General features: G+C 54.8%; 1 protein-coding gene across 1 annotated transcript in view; it reads right to left on the bottom strand.

Moving 5' to 3' along the window:
* LOC133086959 (uncharacterized) overlaps positions 1-22,793 on the bottom strand; it is a 32,505-nt gene extending 9,712 nt beyond the window's left edge. The window contains exons 1-7 of the mRNA XM_061183724.1: positions 22,740-22,793; positions 19,043-19,211; positions 18,703-18,945; positions 9,326-9,427; positions 5,311-5,354; positions 3,582-3,616; positions 3,079-3,181 (exon numbers count right to left, since the gene is read on the bottom strand). Coding sequence (XP_061039707.1) covers positions 3,079-3,181; positions 3,582-3,616; positions 5,311-5,354; positions 9,326-9,427; positions 18,703-18,945; positions 19,043-19,211; positions 22,740-22,793 — 750 coding nt within the window. The remainder of the gene's footprint in view (positions 1-3,078; positions 3,182-3,581; positions 3,617-5,310; positions 5,355-9,325; positions 9,428-18,702; positions 18,946-19,042; positions 19,212-22,739) is intronic.
* Between the last annotated feature and the right edge of the window lie 1,448 nt (positions 22,794-24,241).

The raw sequence follows: 24,241 nt of genomic DNA, 5'->3' as shown, positions 1-24,241 counted from the left end.
AAACGGGGCGGGGTGGGGGCTTGTAAACAACAAAAATGTATTTCTCAGTCTTGGAGGCTGGAAGTCTGAGATCTAGGTGCCAGGATCATCGCCTTCTGGTGAGGACTCTTTTCCGGGTTGCAGACTGTCCACTTCTCATTGTGTCCTCACAGGGCAGAGAGCAGAGAGAAAAAGCCAGCTCTCTCATGACTCTCACAAGGGTAAGAATCTCATCATGAGGGCTCCATCCCGATGACCTCATCAAATCCTAATCACCTCCCAAAAGACCCACCTTCTAATACCATCACATTGGAGGTAGGGTGTCAACATGTGAACGTTGGGGGGACCCAAATATTCAGTCTATAACAAGTACTAATGGGGAAATGAGAGCTTCTCTTGAGGATGTTAAGGGCCGCTACAAAGATCAACGGTACATGTGTTTCCAGACAGAACTACAATATAGAATAAGTTCTATAAGGCGTTCACAGAATAGATTCATCTTTCTTCCCCAAAACAGTCCTTGGTATCCAGGGACCCATTCTTGGAAATTCACTCTTGCTCAAGGAAATCCATCCTCTCATTAAAAAAAAATCTTATGAAGCTACATGAATGACACAAAGGACTTTTCCCAGCTCTAAGATTCTGTGTGTAAAACCTGTTAGTCTAAATTTATTTCCAAAAGATAGACCCTCCGCGGGGTCTGCTCCTGCGGGGAAGGTGGGAGCCCCGCTTGTGCCGCGGCCCCCAGGTGTGGCTTCCTCAAGTTTGGGGTGAAGCCCCAGCCCCCTTGGGCTCTGCAGCGCTGCGGTGGGCTCGGGGGACGGAGCACGGTCTCTGGGGTTTCTCAGCAGGAGATGCCGGGGCTGCCGCACAGGAACCCAGCGGCCCTGGGTGGGGCGCAGACTCGCCAGGCCTGGGTGTCCCTGCTGCACACGGCTGCTGAGAACAGGGTCTGCGACGAAGCTCTGCCTGGCAAACGGGGACTGTGGGCGGCTCCATCCTCCCCTTCCGTCGGCACAGCCCCATCGCAGCCCTCCCTTCCAACAGGCAAAGCCTGTGACCTGTGGCTGGACGGCTCCACACCCTCAGGCCCTGGTGCTCGCCCCACGCTGGGAACAGGCACAACCCCTGGGCCGGCCTCTGTGGACGGCTCGAGTGGGACGGCTTCTTCGGCGCGCCCGTCACCCACCCCGAGCCCAGGGGCCGGCAGCGAGGTCTGAGGGCCGCTCGGGCCTGGGCGGGGCGGAGGCATGGGCTTCGCGACTGGGCCGGCCCCCCTCGCCGCCTCCTGCCTCTGCGCCTGGGCCCGGGCTTCCCGTGGCCCCGTATCCTTCCCACTCCCGTCGCGCCTCTTGCCCCCGGGGCCGCGGGCTCCACCCGGAGCAGCACCGAGTCGTGAGGGTGCGGGAGGGCGCCCGCCCTCGGGGCTTCCCCGACACCTACCGGCTGTTCAGACACCTACCGGCTGTTCAGCCACGTCCCGGATGGGCAGCGGCAGGTCAGTGGAGCGGAGTCGGCCCTGGTCTCCTCCCCACTGAGGAGGGGCGACCGGCACCGCGCACGAAGCGGCCCTGGCGGGAGGGAGACCAGGGCGGAGGGGGTCGGTGGGGAGCTTGACTCGCAGTCACTTCCGAGGGGACGCTGAGCCCCCAGAGCTGGGGGCTGACTGGCCTCAGCACTCCCACGAGGGGGTGGTCAGGAAGGAGGGACCCTGTCCCTGGGGCCCAGGGCACTCCCAGGTCAGGCGGAGTCGCCAAGTGTGTAGGGTGCCGTGGACAGCTGAGGCACATTTAGCCCAAAGGAAAGTTCCAGCGCATTGCAGAGAGCAGACGAAATACACGGTGGTGAAAACTCACTGTTGCTAAGGGTTGAAACGAACTAATAATTCCTCCTGTTTCTCAGGGTGTTCCGTTTGGCTGTTAATGAAATGTATTTCCAAGGAAGGCAGGCATGTGGCTGAAAAGGCCAGCAGTGCCTCGGGGTCACAGCGAGACCCTCCCATCTCGCCCCCCTCGGCCATCCTGTGCTCTGGGAGCAGAGTTATCAGCCAGAAGTGAAACATAGTAGCTTCCCCCTTCTCTGAGTGGTGCTTGACCTGCTGGTGTTTGGGGCGGGAGGGTGGGCTGGGTGGAGGGTCTGAGCGCCATCCCGAGGGAAGGGCTTTGGAGGCCTGTGTGAGCCTGAGACCAGGGGGCCCAGTGCACGTGTCCGAGGGGAGGCTAGCGCTGACTCCAGCCATTCCGAACCAGACGTCGCCCTCCTTCTCGACAATCCAGCAAAGCCTGTCGCTCAAATTCCTGGCTGTGCTGCTTACACTTGCCCTCTGGGAAGGTCAGACTGGCAGAGCTCTGTTCCTGCCGTTTGGGCTGCTGGTAACTGAGTACCTAGCCTGGGTGCTGGAGGGGAGGATCCATAGATGGTGGAGGCCCAGTGCCTGCCCAGGGTGCTGCCCCTCTGCTGAGCTGAAACTTCTAATCAACGTCTTAATAAAACCAAAAGGGATGTGATATTGTTCTACCACCTGTGCCCGACCAATGTCAGCCCTTTGTCGTATGGGGCAGTGCTGTCTAATGGTAAAGCTTCCAGTATCAGATCCCCAATCCCTTCTCCTACCCCTCCCTCCCACGGGGGTTCAGTGGGTACATCTGTATTTCATAGAACCTTAAACTCTGATTTTACAAAGGAGCTGGAGGTCTGGGGAAAGAACTGGTCTGATCTCAGTTAAGAATGCAACTTTATACCTGGATGATACTAGAGCACTTTAGCACGTCATGTGTTTGAAAATGAGACCTTCACAAAGACCTCATGGGCAGGAGACGCAGGCAGGAGAGGGGACAGACTGAAGCTCTGTGACTGACTGATCAAGTAGCAGAGGTCCAGCTGACTTCCAGGCCTACCGCTGATTTACTATCACCAGAGCCACGTAACACACCTTCCTCATAGAGAACCAGCAGAAAAATGAGTTTGAAGAGCATTTTAGCTAAATCCAAGGTCATTTTGATCATTAGTGAAAGTCATTCTGTTCCTACACGCTCCCCACACCCTGACCCCCCTTCCTAAAACCAAATGGGTTCTGAGATTAAGGTGGAAGTGACAAACCTGGAGGTGACCAGGCTTTACTTTATCATCTCTTTCTTCTTCTTCCACATGTGTTCCTGGTCTTACTCTTCCCGGTTCTTCTGCAGGGAGCGGTCCAGCAACTCTGTCAAGCAAAATCACACACCCTAAGGATGACTTTCACAGACTCCTCCCGTGGAGGCAGTTTTCAAAAGGTCTTCCTTCCTATCCACCCCCCCCCCGCACCAAAAATCAATCTTCATCTCAGGAGCCCTGAAAGGCACATATTACCTCAACATTTAATATTTAATACAACCTTTAGATCTAGTTCTGATAACTGCCAGTTGCCCCCAATTCACTCTTAGTAAGACAATTCTACCTGAATCACAAGGTTAATAACCTGACCGCAAACCCAGCATCCTTAAGCTATCTATGGTCACCCTGGCAACTCACTATAAAGTTCTTCTTTTTAAAAGATTTCAGAAATGTAATTTTAGTCATCAAGATTACATATTGCACAGAACAAAAAGCTTTATTATTCTTACCGTTCTCTGGATGTAACTCTCCGTCTGTTTTCCTCCTATGTGGAGAGAAGGGAAAAAGAGAAAAACAATCTTTCAAAAGAAGATCAAAACCAAAAGCATGAGTCAAAGTATTAAATAAATACATTTGATGTGGTTAAAAACAGGGGTTGGGGGGTAATCTGGGTTTGGGGGAGATCTGGGCAACCTTCAGTCTGGTGTTGATGTCCCACCACCCTCAAAACAAAGAGAGGCCCAGGAGCTGGCCCGGCACATGTCTGCGCACTAGAGGTCATCTAGTGATGCTACGTAAGTCAAAGATCCACCTCATGTCAGGAATTTGTTAATACTAGAAAAAAACCAAAGTAGTAATTTGGGATTCACATCAGGAAGTGATGATGACAACCTAAACTGGACACCAGCTCTTCTCTGATGAATACCTTAGTACACTACTTCCCTAAGTTCACAACACTTGCCAACTCAAGGATATCTGTATTTATGTATTTAAGAGGGATAAAAATATTGTGGTGACGAAACCGATCTACGTCTTGTTTGAGGTGGAGGTTACAAGAATGCATGCGTGCATACACGTGACCATACATGCACAGTGAATAAAGTCTGTAGATTATGTCGATGTCCATTTTCTGGTTTTGCTATTACAGTTATGTGAGACGTCACCATTGGAGAAGTTGGGTAAACTACACAGAACCCCTCTGTACTATATTATACGGAATTCATCTGTATGTGTATACACAAAATTCTGCCTCCAGACTGCCTTTAGACTTGAGCTACAACATCGACTCTTCCCTGGGTCTGCCTCTCTTGGCCTGTCCTGCATATTTCAGACTCGCCAGCCTGAAGTCGTGTGACTCAGTTGCTTAAATTAATCTCATATACACAGACATCACTGGGTCTGTTTCTCTGGAGAACCCTAAGATAGATTTTATACTAATATACTACAGTGATATATACATACATATAACCTGAAACAATACAGAAGAAACTGATAAATGCTCGCCTCTCAAAGGAAGGACAGGACGGAGAGGGGGGAGTACCACCCCTATGTACCAAACAGCCTTTTGTACTGCTGCCAGCCCGGCCACCCCAGATTCAAGCAGACGCAATGGCGTGTGGCCCAGGCAGTGGCTACACAGCTAAGGATTTTAAGGCACAATGCAGCGAGATGCCAGGGCCACGGTCACACACGTGGAACATTCTAAAGCCAAGAGCGGTTGGTTGCAGGATTCCGCGCATGGGCCCCCGAGGCCACTCTGGAGGCCGTCGCAGACCCTCAGGTCCCACATGAGGAGACAGCCCACTAGAACACAGCAGGCGGCCCTCCTCCCAGATCTCACCCGGGTCAGCCTCCCGGGCCCCCGGCCTCCTCTGCACAGCACGGGGCAGGCTCACAGAGGGAAGAGTGGCCCAAACCCAAAGGTCACACCAAACCCCATGGGAGAAGAGTAAAGCAAGGTGATGAGGGGAGAGGGGAGGGGTCCCTCGGGAAGCTGCCCACTCAGGATTTCCAGCCTCTTCCACAGGAAGCCAGCTCATGAAGCACCAAGACCTGTCCTGGGTCACACTCAGAGGACTTGACCCCCTGACTCCACAGCCCCGCTTCCCAAGCCTCCTCGATGCTGACGATGCTGACGCGGATCAGCACGGAGGAATGGGGGAGCGCACGGCTGGGGGGCTGCTGGGAACTCAGGACTGGCCCACCCTGAGGCCCTGCCCCAGCAGGCGCCACACTCACCGGATGGTCTCGCTGATTTCGTGAGCAACATCGTGGGGTTTGTCCTGAAAGACAACGGGACAGGGTTCAGAGCCGTCCCTCCCCGCTCTGGTGATGGGGGCGACCAGAGGAGGCGGGTGCTGCAGCCCCCGGGACTCCCCGCCTCATTTCCCGACCCGCGGGACCCACCAGAGAGCTCCACCCACAGCGCTGGGGCCATGTCCTACCAAGTGGGACACGCTGGCTCCGGGAGCGCCTGTTCCTGCAGCGCCCTGCCGCCCAGCGGGCTGCGGGAAAGGGACCGGGACGGACTCGAAGCCCCCGACCCTCCTTCCCCAGGACTTCCCCCGGGCGCTCCTGCAGCCTGGAAGCCACAGGCCTGCCTCTGAGTCCCTGAACCACCGCAGGCCTCGGTTTCCATCTGTACAATGGGGAAACACCACTCATGCAACCACCGGGAGCGGGCGGGCGAGCAGCGGTCCTCCCTCCCAGCCACAGCGGCGCTCTCCTGGCCTCCCTGCGCCCGGCGGGCTGGCCTCGCCGCTTTCCCCGAGGAGCACGTCGGGGGTCGCTCTGGCCTTTCGCCGGGGTCTTGGCGGCCAGCTAACCCAAGACCCCGCAGAAACCAAGTGAGGACGACGCATCGTGTGGACGGTCTGTAACTCCAGACTGCACCTCCGCCCCGCTAGTGAAGGTTCCTATCGCGGTGAGGAGGGGCCTCGAAGAGGATGCACAGCGAGAGGAGGGGCCACGAAGAGCACGGGCTGAAGCGGAGGTGAGATGGTCAGGCCCAGAACTGCCAGCCCTGCCCCGGGACAGCGACTGCCCCTCTCAGACCAGGCCACCATTTCCACGCTTCACAGTGGAGGACGGCAACGCGGGCAGAGCCCCTACGGGCCAGGGCACGGATGCCCGGAAGGTCCCAGGACAGGGCCCCCCACGGCGCAGCGGTCCTAACAGGTCAAACAACTCCGGAAACACCCTTTGTGTCCTAAGCCTCATCTTTGCAACAGCAGCCCTACTGAGATATAATTCACACAGAATGGGCCCCCGCTTCAAGTATACAGTTCAGTGGGTTTTAATACATTCAGAGCTGAGCAACCATCACCTCTATCTAGTTTCAGAACATCCCATCACCCCATTAGCAGACGCGCCCCAATCCCCTCCCCAGCCCCTGACAACACTAATCCACACTCTGTTTCTGTGGATTTGCCCCTTCTGGACGTTTGTAAATAGAATTACGATATGTGACCTTTTGCCCAGAATCTTATTTTTTAAGGCAAAGGAAAAAAACAATCTTCTATCGTTCTTAATAATATCCTCCAACTTACCAACGACGGAGCAGTAAATATCCATTGAACTCATATTACTTAGACAAGGCCGGGGGCGGGAGATGGAGCACGCGCGGTCCAGCACAGGACAGCCCTGCAGACCAGTGGTTCCTGACACCGGGGAACCGACCCGCAGCGTCAGCACCACTGCTGACCCAGAAACCCTGGGGAAGAACCACTGATGGGAACAATCGGCCCCAAGGACTCCTGGCAAACGGCAGAAAACAATGAGGACGGCTGGGTTTGGAAAACAGTCTGGCAGCTCCTCAAAGGTTAAACAGTTAGCAAATGACCCAGCAATTCCTCTCCTGGGTGTCTGCCCAAGAGAAATGAGAATATTCGTCCATACAAAACCCTGAACATTGGGCTTCCCTGGTGGCGGAGTGGTTAAGAATCCGCCTGCCAATGCAGGGGACACAGGTTCGAGCCCTGGTCCGGGAAGATCCCACATGCCGCGGAGCAACGAAGCCCATGCGCCACAACTACAGAGCCCGCGTGCTGCAACTACTGAAGCCCGCGGGCCTAGAGCCTGTGCTCTGCAACAAGAGAAGCCACCGCAATGAGAAGCCCGCACACTGCAACAAAGACTAGACCCCACTCACCACAACTAGAGAAAACCCGCGCGTAGCAACGAAGACCCAACGCAGCCAAAAAAAAAAACACACCAAAAACCCGAAAATTAATGTTCACAGAGGCGTGATTCACAACCGCCAAAAGGTGGAAACCACCCAAATGTCCATCAACAGATGAACGAATAAACAAATGTGTCCCTCCACACACTGAAATATTATCCATCCATGAAAACGAGTGAAGCACTGACACTCGCTACAACGTGGATGGACCCTGAGAACACGATGCTCAGTGAGAGAAGCCAGATGGACAAGGACACACAGGGTGTGATTCCACTGATGGGAAACGTCCAGAACAGGCAAGTGCACAGAGACAGAGAGTGGGTTCCTGGTTGTCAGGGGCTGGGGAGGGGGATGGGAGGGATGCTAATGGGGATGGGGTTTCCTCTCGGGGTGATGGAATGTTCTAAAATTGGTAGTAGTGACGACTGCACTCAATGAATACACTACAAAGCAGGGAACGGCACGCATTAGGTGGATGAGGTGAAGAGTATGGGAATTACACCTCAAAACAGCTATCAACAACAACAACAACAACAACAGGGACTTCCCTGGCGGTCCAGTGGTTAGGACTCTGTGCTTTCACTGCTGAGGGCCCAGGTTCAATCCCTGGTTGGGGAACTAAGATCCCACGAGCTGCACAGCATGGCGAAAACAAACAAAAAACAACAACAAAATCTACAGAAGGAAATGCGAGGTATTGTTAAAAGCACCTCCACCTCAGCAGGAAAATACTGAGCATCTAAGACACTCACGTGGCCGACAGACTCTGTTCCTGGTCCACAACATTCAGTGAGTCCAGACAGACAGTCCTGGCAGCCCTGAATTCCCTGGGCTCCTGTACCCACTGAAAGCAGAGAAGACGCCACGCTGTCCCGCAGGGTCTGCTCAGAGACAAACGCACACAGCACAGTGTACAAGGCGCTGAGGTAGTCACAGTATGAGGAGGAGGGTCTAGAACTTTCCACCAACGCTCTCCCGCGTCACACTCCTCCTGAGGGGAGCCGGCCCCCGTGCACTGAGGAGCCTCAGCAGCCCTGCGGGGGCCCACGTACTGAGGAGCCACGGGAGGGGCCTCCTGGAAGCCAGGCATCCCGCCCAGTCCGGCCTTCGGATGGGGCAGCCCCGGCTGAAGCCCCTACTGCAGCCTCCTGAGGGACCCTCGGCCAGAATCCCCTGGCCCGCCTGCTCTTAATCCCTGCCCTCAGAAACCATGGGAGGTCATCAGTGTGCATCATCTCAAGCTGCTAAATTCATGTCTGCGTTTAGGCCAATACACTACCCTGCAAGCACGGCCCGTAAGAACAAGTCTTAGAGCCACAGGAGGACGTGACAGTACCCAGGAGAGTCTCATTCCGGTCACCACTGTGGAGTTACAAAACAGCGTGCGCGCTCTGAAAGGACCCCGTGAGCATGCGCGTGTGCCTGAGCGTGCGCCGCGTGGCAGGCCCGTGCCGGCTCGGACTGCACTCCCTCCCTCGGCCCCCCAGGAGGCTGGACGCGCCCCAGAGACGCTCCTCCTGCAGGGGCAGCAGGGGCCCTCATGGCACGCGGGCCGCAGCCCTGGCTGAGCCACCGCGTCTCAGGCTGCATCACGCCGACCTGGGAAGACGGGCCTGGAATGTGGTCTCATCTGTGATGAGATGAACTCAAGCTTTCCCAAGCTTTACAACCAGAACGAAAGGAAGGAAACAGTTTACGACGTGCCTCCTACGATCTGAGGATGCTGCTTTAGGGACTGGCCAGCTTCCAGCGACCGTCCTGAGTCGTATGATTTAAGATGCCCTGATCACCATCGATGATTCAGAAGCTCTCACAGCTTTTCGGCTGTGGCCTCTTCTTCTGCTTCACAGGCCTTCAGAACAGAGCGACGCCAGAAGCCGATCCAGAAAGGTCCGACTGACAACAGCCCTGAGGAAGCCCGCGCTTAGGAGCACCCGCACCTCCTCCCCCGGGGGAGCCCTGGAACTCCGGGGTTTGAGGCCAGCCCTGGGCTCGCTGCACGGGACGCCCGGCCTCCCCGTCCCAGCCACAGCCCCGGCCCGCTGCTGGCTGCTTGCTGAGTCAGTGACTCACCCAGGCTCTTCTCACTAACGGTGTCAGAGCCTCCGCAGGAAGCCGCGCACAGGCTTAGCGGAATGCTGCTCACCACAGAGCCGGCGGCCTCACTCCGGGATCCTGGGAAAACAACCGCAATAAGCACAACCGTTCCCGCCTGAAAAAGCACCCCGTGCGGAAGCCGGAGGCTGTCATCAGGCCTGAGCCGCCACCAAGCCCGTCCTGTCCGCCAGCTCCCCTCCCCTGCCCAGCTCAGGTGAGGGCGGGGTCCGCCCACAGGGCGGGGGAGTCTGGCTGTCCCACTCGGCAGGCCCCTGCCTCCTCCTTGACCGTGAGGACAGGTGTGGGAACAGGAACTCCACCCGGACGCCCGCAGGTCTGGCTCTGCCCCCGCTCTTCCCCGCAGGCCCTGCGCCCGGTGTGAGGAGCCTGGACAGGAGGCCTCCTGGGTGCTCGCTGCCAGGGCACGGCCCACCCCTGAGCACGCAGGCTGGTTCACGGTGACAGGGGCACGACATCTGGAGACATCGTCCCTGGAGGACCCGGCGAGAGACAGGGGGCAGAGACTAGGGAGGAGACAAGACGTGGACTCCGTCCTCCTCTTCCCACTTGCAGCAGGAAGACGCCGGGACCCAGGGGGCCTCCGAGGCAGGGGCATCACACCGGGACGAGCATCAGAATCCCTGGTCAGAGTGGAGTTCTGGGGCCCACCCGCAAACTTTCAGAGTCAGCAGGTCTGGGCCCCAGGAACCCGCATTCCTAACCAGTTCCAGCTGGTGGGGAAGCTGCTGGCCCAGGGGCCCCACTCAGAGAACCACCGGCCTGAAGCAAGCAGGGACCACACTCTCTATCACCATCTGCTGAGGGCACGAGTGCCCAGGAGGTGCCGAGGGGGAGCACCCTGGGCCTCTGCCTGCGGTCCCCGCTCCCCAGCAGGCTGCAGGGGGCACGGCCTGTGGGCTGGGGGTCGCTGCCTTCTTCCCCGAGGCTCTGCACACTTCCGGAGCCCTGGGGTGGGGGCCAAGGCAAGTGGGACAGAGCGGCCAGGGTGGGATGCACGCACTGTTTCCCAAAGTGGAGAAGCACAGCGGGAAGAGTCAAAGGCAGGGGAGATGGAACACGGAGGGAGATCTACCGGCTGTCTCTCTGCCTCTCCCAGTGGCAGGGCTTTGAGAGCAGACATCTGGCTGGAAGAGTGGAAAATCCACAGAAGGCTCTCCATCTGGGAGGAAAGCCAGGCAGGTGAGCAGAGGGCCCCGAGGCCCAGCGAAGGCGCTCAGCCTCACCTCTCAGCCTGCGGCCCCGCTGGGGAGCACCCACTCACCAGGGGGAGGGAGCAGGGGGTGAAGGGGGAGGGGGAGGGCCAGCGCCTGCGGTGGGCCTGAGTATTCAAGAAGCGAACAGGTTTTCACTTGCAAATGAGTGCATCTCACACAGGGGCGGGGGTGGCAGAGAGACTGGCTGTGGAGCATCACACGGGTCTCGTCCACAGTCAGCCCCGGACATCCACAGGCCCCCAGCAAGGGGGTGCTGCCTGGCCCCAGGACCGCACCGGAGGACAAGCCAGGCCAAGGAGGGGAACCGCCTGGTAAAGCAATGCAAAGGAGAGAGCCAGGAAGGAGGCTCTCCTCCCACCGCCAACCCGGCCCTCTCCCCGCAGGGCCAGGCGACAAACCAGGCTGGTCTCGGGACCGAGCCGCGTCGCAAAACCCTGCCCACGAGACCGGCACTGCAAGGAACCGTCAACATGGGAAAACAGGAAGGGGCTGCCGGGACCCCATGAGGCCAAAGTCCAGCTGGAGGAGGAAGAGAGAAGAGAGAGCAGGTCCGTGGCTCCCGGGCCACGGACACGGTGGGCCCGTGGCCCTGACCCGGGCGGGTGGGACCCGCTGTGCACACAGGGGCCCCGATGACCAGGGTCCAAGGAAGGAGCCCCCACGAGGGAGAGGGGTCTAGAGCCTCACTGTGCCCACAGCGGCCCCTGGCCACCTGGACGAGGGGCAATGGTGTGCGCTGGCCCACTCCAGTGACATGTGCTGTGGGCACAAGATGCACGCGGATTTCTAAGACAGAGCGTGCGCGCGCGCACACACACAAAGTAAAAGTGCCCTTCAGTAACTCTTTAAATGGCACGTTGAAAACGTAGCGTTTGGGCCGTACGCGCTTACGTACAATGTTATGAAAACGTACCTCGCCTCCTCCTTTTGACTCGTCACGTGGCTCCCAGGAGGGCACGCGTGTGGCTCGTGTGCCACCTCACCTACCGCCACACCTGCGGGAGCATTTTCAGACCTGACCCTGAGCCTGAGCTCCAGGCCTGGGTCCGCAGCTCACGGAAGCCAGTCTGCGCAGAGCCAGGACTGGCCGGGACGTCCTGCTGTCCGGGCAGCCGTCCTTCTGCAGGACGGGCATGGGTGTGTCCACAGGAATATGGGGCGCCACGGGGGCTCCAGGGGTGACAAGACCATTTCAGTTGCTTCAATCCAAACTAGCCCACCTGTAAGAGCCCAGGCCGCCCAGCCACCCAAGGAGCCGCTGCAAGTGCTGAGCGCCTGACGCCGGGGGTCCGCGTGGAGGGGCCGTCGTGGAGTGACCCCGGTGGGACGGGGGAACGCGACGACCAAAAGTTCACCACCAGAACTTTTCTCACCCTCACCAAAGAAAATGCTTTACTGCCACAGAGCAGTCCGGCCTGAGGCCGAGGCCGAGGCCGAGGCCGAGGCCGGGAAGGGAAGGGAGGGAAAGCCCAGGGACAGAGGAGGCCCTTCCGAGGGGGCACAACTGGAGAAGGACTCGCCCGGCGCTCCCCAAGCGACAAGCGGCAGCACGGCCTCCACCCCGCGGTCTCAAAGGCCAAGACGAGCCGCGCCCTCAGCCTTCCAGCTGTCTCCCACTCCAGCAAGGGGTCCTGTTAGCACCGTATCAGTGCAACTGGAGTCACCCCACCCCAGGACCAAACCAAACGAACGCCTCTCCAGGGGCCTCGAGACCCCACGACCTGGGCCACACGCACGGGAGCATCACTCAGCCACGCAAAGGGGTGAAGCCCTGCCACGCACAACAACGTGGACGGACCCTGAGAACATGATGCTCAGTGAGAGAAGCCAGACACAGAAGGACACACAGTGTGTGAGTCCACTGATGGGAAACGTCCAGAACAGGCAGATCCACAGACACAGAGAGGGGGTTCCTAGTGTCAGGGGCTGGGGCAGGGGACTGCGGGCCCTTTGCGCTGATGGAATGTTCTGGAATTAGAGGTGATGGCTGCACAGCTCTGTGAATATAGTAAAAGCCATTAAATTGTACACTTCATATGGCTGAGTTCTCTGGTGTGTGAATGCGATCTCGACAAAGCTGTTATTTAAAAAGACACAAAACCCACAAGACTCAGCGCGGCTCCTCCTCCCCTTGTCCCGCCCCTTCACCTGGTGTCTGTCCCAGACCAGGTGTGGGCCCAGCGTGTCCTGCGGCCCCAGCACCTGCTCCCCGGTGGGAGCCTCACTCAGCGCGCAGGGTGAGCACAGAGCAGACGCCAGGGAGCCACCTGCACACCAGGGGAAACGTGAGCCACCACCACCACGAGATGTGGAAATCCTTCCCGAGAGCTCCCCGCCCCGAGCCCCACGACTCCCGCCGTCCCCGTGGGCACCACCCCGTGGCGGCCCCCCACCCCCCAGCACACAGCCTGCAAAACCCCTTCCCCACCCGGGAAAAAACGCGTCAGGTTTTCAAAGGACCAGCGTTCTCAGAGGTAACCTCTCTCACACACCGGCTACCCGTGCACCTGGTGTGAGTCTGACGCGCTTTCCGGGCATCGGCCGCGCACCCCATGACTAACTGAGGGGATTCAAACGGAAGCCCCTCAGAGATGAGGAGGCATCGTCATCCAAGGTCAATACTCAGTGAAGCACACAGCCTCCGACCTCCCAACTGCAGCTCACGGGAACCTGTGACTCGGCAGCCCTGCCAGGCGCCGTGGACAGGAAGAGGGCCCGGTCCCACACGGGGGCGCCGAGGAACAGAGCCCCGGGCTAGGCACCGCGACAGCAGCCGTGGGTGGGGAGAGAGAGTCCGGGAAGGAAGAGAAAGGCGGGTGGTGAGGGAGGCACTACAGAGCCACGCATGAGCTGCGGAGGACCGCGGACAGACACCCGGCACATCCTCTGTGAACAGCCTCGGCAGGAGACCCAGCTGGTGGGAACGGCAGGGACAGCCTGAAGGGACAGAGAAGATGCCAAAGAGGCCTCCAGGCAGCACCCTGAGTGGGAAGAAGGAAACAGGACTGTCATCCCACAGCCAGGGAGACAAGGCGCACGCACTGGGGAAGAGCGCCAGGACCACGAGACGAGGACACGGCAGAAAGAAAGAGGGAGGAGAGGGGTTTCCTGGGAGACGTGCGCCGGGCCCGGGACCCAGGGATGCGCAGACACAGCCAGTCGCACCCTACAGGTCCCCGAATTCAAAAGGGACACCAAACACTCTGTATCTTGATTGTACCAATGCCAATGAAATCATTACATCGGTGCGTAGCTTTGTAAGATGCCACCATCGGGAGAAACTGAGTAAAGAGAACGTGGGATGTGTCCGACTTATTTCTGACGGCTGTGCAAGAATCTATGATCATCTCAGAATAAAAAGTTTAACTTAATTAAGGAAAAAAGGATGCAGCTCCTAGAGGTAGACTGGGGGCGGGTCCCCTGCAGCTCTGCCGCCTCCTGCCTAGTGAATATCCAAAGGGCCGGCTGCCTCTGGCTCCTCCCACCAGGAACAGAGCATACAGGCGGCATTTGGATGTTAGGGACCAAAGTACGAAAGCTAACAGCCACGTACGTACAGAATACCAGGCTTTTCCGGTGATCCCTTCCTCTTTAAAGAGGCTACTTCACCCACGGAAAGTCGTCAAAGGGTTAACCTGCCTTCCACCTGAGCTCAGATTAGGCAGGACTCACACCAGCAGAGGTCAGATCAGAAAATATTTTCTGAGTCACAGGGAGGGATGGCTCACTCGGCCGCCCACTTCAGACACTACTCACAGTCGAGTGAAGGGCGTGACTGCTCAGCGGGCATTCATCAGAGACTCGTGGGCTCTCAGGAGGAAGCCAGAAGCAGGAGGGGACAGTCACGCTGGGGCCGCTCCACGCCCACAGCCTCAGTGAGTCACGGAGGGGAAGGACCACTGCACGCCCTCGCTGGCTCCTGCCTTGCCATCAGGCAGCGGAAGATTCCACCTGCTTCCTCCTGAGCTGAGACCCGGTTTTCCCACCAAAAGAAGGGCCATCCTGCTTTAGAAATGTCACCGTGAGCTATAAGTGGATATCTGGGAACTCTCAGTCATGGAAGGAACAAAACTTGCCCTGCAGCCCGCCCTCCTATTTGTCAATTGCGCAAAAGTCCATTTTGAAGGCTGGACATTTCCGCGTACAGGCGGTTGTGGCTGTTTGCACTTCATCCTGCGGGTGTTCCCTCCTCAGAGAAGCCACCCACACCTCCCCCAGGGCAAATCTGGCAGCCCCACCCTCTGGGACCTCAGCTGATCCCATATACGGGGAACTACACCTCAGCTGAACTTCTGTGTTTATAGATCACCTACCGTCCTTAGTTCATAAGTTTCTTGAGAATAAGAATACTGTCACCCTCAGAATGGGAGAAAATATTTGCAAACCAATCAACGGACAAAGGATTAATCTCCAAAATAGATAAACAGCTCATGCAGCTCAATATTAAAGAAACAAACAACCCAATCCAAAAATGGGCAGAAGACCTACATAGACATTTCTCCAAAGAAGACATACAGATGGCCAAGAAGCACGTGAAAAGCTGCTCAACATCACTAATTATTAGAGAAATGCAAATCAAAACTACAATGAGGTATCACCTCACACCAGTTAGAATGGGCATCATCAGCAAATCTACAAACAACAAATGCTGGGGAGGGTGTGGAGAAAAGGCAACACTCTTGCACTGTTGGTGGGAATGTAAATTGATACAGCCACTATGGAGAACAGTATGGAGGTTCCTTAAAAAACTAAAAATAGAATTACCATATGATCCAGCAATCCCACTACTGGGCATATACCCAGAGAAAACCATAATTCAAAAAGACACATGCACCCCAATGTTCACTGCAGCACTATTTACAATAGCCAGGTCATGGAAGCAACCTAAATGCCCATCAACAGACGAATGGATAAAGAAGTTGTGGTACATATATACAATGGAATATTACTCAGCCATAAAAAGGAACGAAACTGAGTCATTTGTTGAGACGTGGATGGATCTAGAGACTGTCATACAGAGTGAAGTAAGTCAGAAAGAGAAAAACAAATATCGTATATTAACGCATATATGTGGAACCTAGAAAAATGGTACAGATGAACCGGTTTGCCAGGCAGAAGCTGAGACACAGATGGAGAGAACAAATGTATGGACACCAAGGGAGGAAAGCCACGGGGGAGTGGGGATGGTGGTGTGCTGAATTGGGCAATTCGGATTGATATGTATACACTGATGTGTATAAAATTGATGACTAATAAGAACGTGCTGTATAAAAAAATAAATAAAATTCAAAAATCAAAAAAAAAAAAAAAAAGAATACTGTCTACTGTCCTCAGCGCCCCCTGGAACACTCACTGTAAATATCCAGGAGGTGCTTGCAGAATGAATGAATCAATGAACAAACAAGCTCACTCATTTCAAACGTGCGGTCACATGAGTAATCTGACCTTCTCAGAAGTTAAGCTTCTGGAAGGAGCCCATTTTCTTAATGTATTCAGCATCGAGTCATCACAAAATATGAACTCTTATAAAGTACTGCCCCCTCACTTCCCATGAGAAAGCAAAATTCCTCAGCAGGGAAATGGGAGGGTAACAGACGTTACTCGCAAAGCTTTAGGAAGGCTGCGGCTCGCTGAGCACTTCACTAGGGCCCCTGACCGCCTGCCTGGTAGTAGGACAGACACACCAGGAACGGCTGCTGACCGGCAGAAAGAGTGCCCGGCCAGGCAGGCAGCACACCCCGCACCCTGCCAAGCGAGGTCCGGTCAGCAAGGGAAAGACGCTCTCCACTTCAGAACCGCCCACCACTAGAAAGCCAGGTCCTGCCAGGGCCTGGGCACACGAGGCCTCCCTTACAAGGGTTACAAATCTGTGGTCTTGCTCTGCCTCGAATAAAAGACAGTGATGGGGACAACGTGACCATCTCCAGATGAACTTTCAACTTCGTTTCAAGTGCCTGGGTGCTGGGTCACAGTGGATTTCTAAACTCTTCCAATACTCAAAAATACCAATTTCTAAGATGCAGAAGGGTTGTTAAACATACACTTAGCACAGACTCCAGTCCCACTCCTGAGTATTTTCTCAAGTCAGGTAAAAACCCAAGTTCACATGGAAACCTGCCCTGAGATGTTTACAGCAGCTTTATTCCTGATCCCCTCAAAACTGGAAACATCCCACAAGTCCTGCCACCCGCAGGCGAATGGACAAACGGAAAATGGAATACAACACAGCAAGAAAAAGGAGTGACTTCTCATACCCGCAACAACAGGGATGATGGGCTTCCCTGGTGGTCCAGTGGCTAAGACTCCGCGCTCCAAATGCAGGGGGCCCGGGGTCCACTCCTGCTCAGGGAACTAGATCCCGCACGCCGCAACTAAAACATACTGCACGTGGCAATGAAGATCCCATGTGCCGCAACTAAGACCCGGCACAGCCAAGTAAATAAATAAATAAATAAATAAATATTTAAAACAACAACAACAACAAAAAACAAACCAGGGATGAATCTCGCATAGGTTTTGCTGAGCCAAAGCAGCCAGAATCAAAAAGCTACATGTTGTTGTTCCGTTTATCTGACTTTCTGGAAAAGCCAAAGCCTTAGGGACAGAGAGGAGATTAGTGGCCAAGAGGCTAGAGGCGCGCTGGCGCCAAAGGGCAGCAAATGGGATGACGGGATTGCTCTGCCATCTGACGGCGATCATCTGTCAAAACTCCTACAACTGTGCACTACAAGTGAACTATGCTTCACGGCTACTAAGGTTAAACAAATTATTACATTTTGAAAAATGCGCCGGCCAGCCAACCCGTACATGACAAGTGCAGTAAGAGGGGTGGGGAGGCGAGGCAAGTGGATCAGCTGGAGTTCTGAAGGTTCTCCCCACTTTGTTTCCCTCCCCTGGGATGTCTCACCGCCCTGCCCACTGCTCAGGCCGCCCACCCGGGCCACCCAGAGTTACCCAACCGGAAAAGCCAGAGCCCAGGCTCAGCCGCGCCTCCGGGCACAGGAAGAGCAAAAATAGAAAGCGCCAGTGTGCAGTGGCGGGCTGGAAACCCTCCGACCTCGGAGAACTGCGGAGAACCGGGGACCGGAGTCAACAACGGCTCCCAGGTGGTCCCAGCGTCCCGACCCCGCCCCCGGCCGCGACACAGTTTCCACAAACTGACACACACGGAGCCCGCGTGAGGAGCGGGTCGCGCGGGCTTCCCCGCCGGGTCCCCTGGAGGCCGGTCCCCCGCAAGCCGAGCACACGAAAGGGCGCCCCAAAGGCGCCGGCCCAAGGCGCCCGCTGCGCTTTCCCTCCCGAAGGTGGGCTGCGGGGCCCAAGCGTAAACCCTGAGACAAGAACACACGCACCACGCCGCCACGGGGGACGAGAGGCCGGGCGCCCACCTTTCCGGACACCCTGCATTTCTGGAATCACCGGACGCCTGTGTAAATTTCCGTTCGGCGTGTCATTTTCCAAAGGCCACTCAAGACCAGGGGACAGGATGCCTCCTCTCCAAGGGTCCAGCCAGCCCACCCACTAAAATTACGGGACACAATGCCTCCGTTCCAAGGGGCCTGCCAGCCCACCCACTCAAATTAGGGGAGACAACGCCTCCTCTCCAAGGGTCCAGCCAGCCCACCCACTCAAGATCAGAGGAACAACATGCCTAACTAAAACAAAACAAAACAAAAACACAAAAAACTGGAGAGAGGGAGGAAAGGGTGTCCTCAAAAATAAAAAAGCTAAGCACATTGACAGAGCTAAGAATAAACTACCAGGAAAAAGAAACCCTACATGTCAGATCATAAAGTACGGAAGGGCAAGCCCGCCGGCAGTCCAGGCCCAGGGGGACCGGGGTCCCCAGCCCTACAGAGCCAACGGCAGCCCGGCTCGGGCGCCCCTCGGAAGCGCGGGGTCCCCGCGGCCGAGTCTGCGCCCCCGGCCGGCCCCGGCTCCCCTCTGCCCGCCCTGCGCGCGGGGGCTGGAAACGGCCGCGGAGAACCACGGCGGGGCGGGAAAGGGGGCTCCAAAGAGGGTCTGGCGACTCGAGTCGCTCCGTTTCTCGGTGGGCTCAGCGCGCGCCGTGGGGCAAGAGGGGCGGGGGTCCGGGAACAGGGGACGGGCGGCACTCACGTAGACCGGCAGCGGCCACGGGTAGACAGCGGGCTCGGCCCCCACGGGCGACTCCAGCCTCAGCTCCAACTTCTCCCCCATGTCTTTGCGCGCCGACCCCGCACCAGGCTTGTCTGGCGGTTAGGGGAGGGGCGGGGCGCCGCCAGCGGGGGCGGGGCAGGCGGGCGGGCGGGAGGCTGAGGAGAGGGGGCCTGGCCTGGGCCTCAACCGCCGCCGCCGCGCTCCCGTCCGGCCCCCGGCTCCCTCTTTGTGCTCACAGGCCCAGGACCTCCAGCGCTGCCGCCAACTCGGGCCGGCGTGAGGCGGGCACAATGAGCCGGGGCCGGGCTGAACGACTCACTCGCGGCGCGCGCGCCGCTCGCCCCGTGCACTCGCCCGCTCTCACGCACGCGTGCACGCACGCACGAACGTCTTCGGCTGCCCCCGGCCACTCCCACCGGCCCGAAGTGGGGACCCGGGGAGACCCCTTGGGGTCTGGGGTGGCGGGTTCGACTCCCGCCCTTGACGTACTGTGACACCGCCCCCCCCCCCCCCAAATAATAAGACTATAATTCCTCATTAAGTATGACAGCCGGAATCCCGGCTTCTGTTCACAAAAATGCCGTGTATTTAGCCTATGCTAGGCACCAGACCCTGGACGCTCAGTACTGGGAAAAAAGGAAATGCCCTGCCCTCATGGCGCTGCCATTTTAATTGGAATAGTAGTGACAATGGTCAAGGGAGAAAATAAAGTGTCATCATCGCCACGGGGATGGTTAATCTCATGTGCGCACTGCGTGGGGCCCCGGCAACCACAAACATTATTCCAGATGTGGCCAGGAAGGTATTTTTCAGAAGAGATGAACACTGAAATTGGTCCACTTTGCCTAAAGGAGATTGTCAATGCCGCGGCGTGGGTGGGCCTCGTCCATCAGTTGAAGGACTGGAGAGAAAAATGAGGTTCCGTAGAAAGAGGGAACTGTTCCTCCAATGGCCTTGGGACATCAGCTCTTCCCTGTGTCTCCAGCCCAGAGTCCTGCCCTGACTTGCCTGCCTCACGGTCACATGAGTCAACTCCTTAAAACAAAACTATATATGTAAAAATACTGAATATATACAAGCCTATTAATTTGTATATGTGTGTATACATACTATATATATGTATACACATATGTTTATATGTGCGTGCGTTTGTAGTATATGTGTAAGTACTATATACAGTATACATACAAGCCTATATATTTGTGTGTATATATTGTATACATGTATGTATGTGTATATATATAGTATACATATTACAAATGTGAACATGCTGTATATATACACACACCCATATATTGATATATGGGTGTGTGTATATATACAGTATATGTACACTGTATGTATGTATGTATACAGTGTATATTTATATATAGGTGTGTATATATGTTGTATACCTGTATGTGTATATGTTTCTAGGTATTATATGTATATATGTATATACTATTATATACACACTTGCGTATGTATTTATATGTGTATGTACATGCGCATATTTACATATAGGTGTGTATGTGTGTGTATACATTGTATATATGTATGTGTATATATCTTATATATATGATATATGTATGTATATATACGATGAATTTATATATACAGTACATATATATTTTTATGCTATATGCTTTTATATGTAGGTGTATATGTGTGTCTATATGTATGTACGTGTATGTATTGCATATATTATATGTGTATGTATGTATACTGTCTATATACACACCTAAATATCTTTGTATGTGTGTATATATGTATGATCTATATGTACCTAGGTGTGTATATTGCATATGTTATACGTATGTGTACATACTGTATATATACAAACTATGCATTTTATATGTGTGTATGTATGTGTGTATTGTATATACTATATGTGTATATGTGTGTATGCATACTGCATATATACACAGCTGTATATTTTTGTATGCGTGTACATATGTACGATTGTGTGTATATACACACACACACCCTATGGATTCTGTTTGTCTGGAGAACCCTCACTGATACGGACACTTATGACAATTGAGCACCTGCTCTTTGCCAGCCAGGGAGCCAAAGGCTTGTCCTTTCTGTGTCTCCCTTAAGTGTCACAAGTCCCAGGAGGCAAGATGATGCGACTCCTACCAGTTGAGGTGCCTCAGGGTCAGAGAGGTGCACAGGGCGGGGGGCTGGAGCCTGGTGGAGCCCAGGTGGAGTTCTAGCAGCAGTACAGCCTAGCAGTCCCACTTCCCTGGGTGCTTCTCACAAAGACGCCAAGGGAGAGATGGGATCTGAAGGAGGGGATGAGGGAGCTTCCGTGGGTCTGCAAGCCCAGACCAAGGCTGACTCGTCAAGGGTGTTAGAGGCCAGGACTGTGGTTACCCTGGGGGTGGGCTTACACAGAGCCATTCACATTCTGAAAAAGTATCCATTCTGCTCTTGTTTGTATGTTTACCCCCCTCCCCCAAATCTTTTAAAAACAGATTCTCTTAGTTGCTGGGAACACACACGGGGAAGTTGTGTGTGAGGGGCTATGATCCAGGGAACAGGGAGGATAAGCCCCCCACTCGTAGGGCCAGGAGTGGCTCAGCTTTGTGAGCTGAGGATGGCCCACGAGGTCCCAGAGAGAAGGGTCCCTGCTCTGTCCCTGCTCTGTGCACCCCATTCCCAGCCTGAGAAGCCCAGAGCCACCCCCACACACACACACACACACCAGGGAGGAGAGCCAGTCACCCTGGCTCCCAGGCTCCAGCTCCAAGGCTCCCGGCACTAGGAGCTATTTTCAGCTTTCATGCTCTGTCTGTCTCTCTCCCGCCCTCCCTCCCTCCCTCCCTCCTCCGCTTCTTCCCCTCCCGCTCCATCTGTCCTCCCCTCCACCCTGCATTTCTACACAGGATGGCTCACAGACAGCTGCTCCCCGTGCCCACCTGCCACCATTAGATGGATGTCAAAGCAAGCCCTGGGGACTTCCCTGGAGGTCCAGTGATTAAGACTCCGAGCTTCCACTGCAGGGGGCGGGGGTTCGATCCCTGGTCAGGGAAATAAGATCCCACATGCCGCACGGCACGGCCAAAAAAAATAAATGAATAAAAAATAAAGTTATAGTGATGAAACAGCCCTAGTGGTGCAAGGATGGGACGTATAGCTCTATGGTATAGAATAAAGGTCCAGAAACAGATATATGAGAACTTGATATGACAGAAAGTGGGGAAATTAAGGAGTTTTCAATAAATGGCATTAGGACAATTGCATATCCATGTGGGAAAAAGTAAATTAGAAAAAAAAAAAAAAGCAAGCCCTGGTCAGGTGTGACCTTGGGCCCAGGGCCATTGGCACACGTTGTCATGTGGGACGTTTTTCCTTAGACTCCTCCCTCCCTCCTGTGTCACTGTCACTTCCTCCAGAACCTTCCTGGACTCCCCTACACAAGCCCGGGGTGTGCCCTCACCCACCCTGGATCACAAGAATTCCAATCCCGGCCCACCCTTCCCCGCCAGGTAAAGAACTGTGCATGGTCAATAAGACCTAGAGGTCATTGGCCATTGCTATTGCAGCTGGAATTGTTACTGTGTTTAGATAGGGTGACTAACACCCGCCCCCAGTTTGCCCAGGACCGCTCAGGTTTGCGCGCTGGAACTCTGGGGAAACCCTCAGTCCTGGGGAACCCCAGAAGGCTGGTCAGCCTATTTAGGACGGATCTTTCACTTGATCTCCCAACCCCCGAGAGCCAGACAGGGAATCTCCCCCCTCCTTCCACTGTAACCTTCATTCATTCATCCACTCATCCCTTTATTCAACTCCTTTATTCAGCAAGTATTTATGAAGCATCTACTACACAGCAGACACTCTTCTAGGTGCTGGGGACATAAGAGCATCCCTGTCCTCAAAGAGCTCACGTTCTAGCGAGGGCAGCAAACAGTAAACTGAGAAGGTGTGATTTATTACATGGGGATGATGTCTCGGAGACCACTGCAGGGCAGGGGAGGTGGGAGAGGAAAGGGGCAGTTCTAAATGCAGGCGCTGACGGGATTGGGGCAGACCTTGCCCTGGGCCAGGCTGGTTGCTTCAACACAGCTGTCCTTGCCCAGGGCCATCCTGCCCCTGCCTCACCCAGTTCTTCCGTGATGTGTGGGAAAAATCTGTGGTTGTCACAACTGGGGGGGGAGGGGTCCCTGGAATCAAATGGGTGCGGCCAGGGATGCTGCTAAACCCCACACAGTGCCCAGGAGGGGCCCGCAGCAGAGGATGACCAGCCCCGAATAACCCCAGTGCCGCGGGGGAGACCCTGCACTAATATTATTCAGACCCGCTGGTGCCCCCAGATTCCTGCACAGGCAGGGACTCTAACCGGGTCACCTCTGTATCCCGAGGTGACCTAGAGTGGGGCAGCCAGGAGGGCTGAGATGAGTATCGGGGGTGAAATGACAAATCTCTGTGCCCACTCTCCCCGCCGCACCCCAGGGGCGATGGCCTCTATCTCCTCCCTGTGCAGGTAGCTTTTCCCTGAGCCATTTCTTCTTGTCAAGGTCCCTGTCACAGGTTGGGTTCCCCGAAGATGACGTTGAGAGCAAGGATTGGAGTGCAGGTGGTTGATGTGAGACGTGCAGGAACAGATACAGCTGCCATAGGGTCCCGCAATTCCACTCCTGGGCATAGATCCGGAGCAAACTCTAATTCAAAACTATACATACACCCCTGGGATTTCCCTGGTGATCCAGTGGTTAAGACTCCGCACTTCCAGTGCAGGGGGCATGGGTTCCATCTCTGGTCAGGGAACTAAGATCTCACATGCCGTGTGACAAAAAAAGAAGAAAGAAAGAAAGAAAAAGAAAGAAAGGAAGAAAGGAAGAAAGGAAGAAAGAAAGGAAGAAAGGAAGGAAGGAAGGAAGAAAGGAAGAAAGGAAGAAAGAAAGAAAGAAAGAAAGAAAGAAAGAAAGAAAGAAAGAAAGAAAGAAAGAAAAAAGAAAGAAAGAAAGAAAGAAAGAAAGAAAGAAAGAAAGAAAGAAAGAAAGAAAGAAAGAAAGAAAAGATACATGCACCCCAATGTTCATTGCAGCACTATTTACAATAGCCAAGACATGGAAGCTACCTAAATGTCCACTGATGTATGAATGGATAAAGAAGATGTGGTACATATATACAATGGAATATTATTCAGCCATAAAAAGAATGAAATAATGCTATTTGCAGCAACGTGGATGGACCTAGAGATTATCATACTAAGTGAAGTAAGTCAGAAGAGAAAGACAAATATCATATGGTCTCACTTATATGTGAAATCTACAATATGACACAAATGAACTCGTCTATGAAACAAAAACAGACTCACAGACATAGAGAACAGACTTGTGGTTGCCAAGGGGGAGAAAGAGTGAGGGAGGGTTGGATTGGGAGTTTGGGGTTAGCAGATGCAAACTATTAAATATAGGATGGATAAACTACAACATCCTACTGTCTAGCACAGGGAACTATATTCAATATCCTGTGATAAGCCATAATGGAAAAGAAAAAAGTTTTATTTATAGGTTCCATCCCTAACTGA

The sequence above is a fragment of the Eubalaena glacialis genome, chromosome 3 (assembly GCF_028564815.1).
Source record: "Eubalaena glacialis isolate mEubGla1 chromosome 3, mEubGla1.1.hap2.+ XY, whole genome shotgun sequence".
NCBI lineage: Eukaryota > Metazoa > Chordata > Mammalia > Artiodactyla > Balaenidae > Eubalaena > Eubalaena glacialis.
The sequence above is the reverse complement of the archived record's forward strand: the minus strand, read 5'-3'. Positions and strand labels throughout refer to the sequence as shown.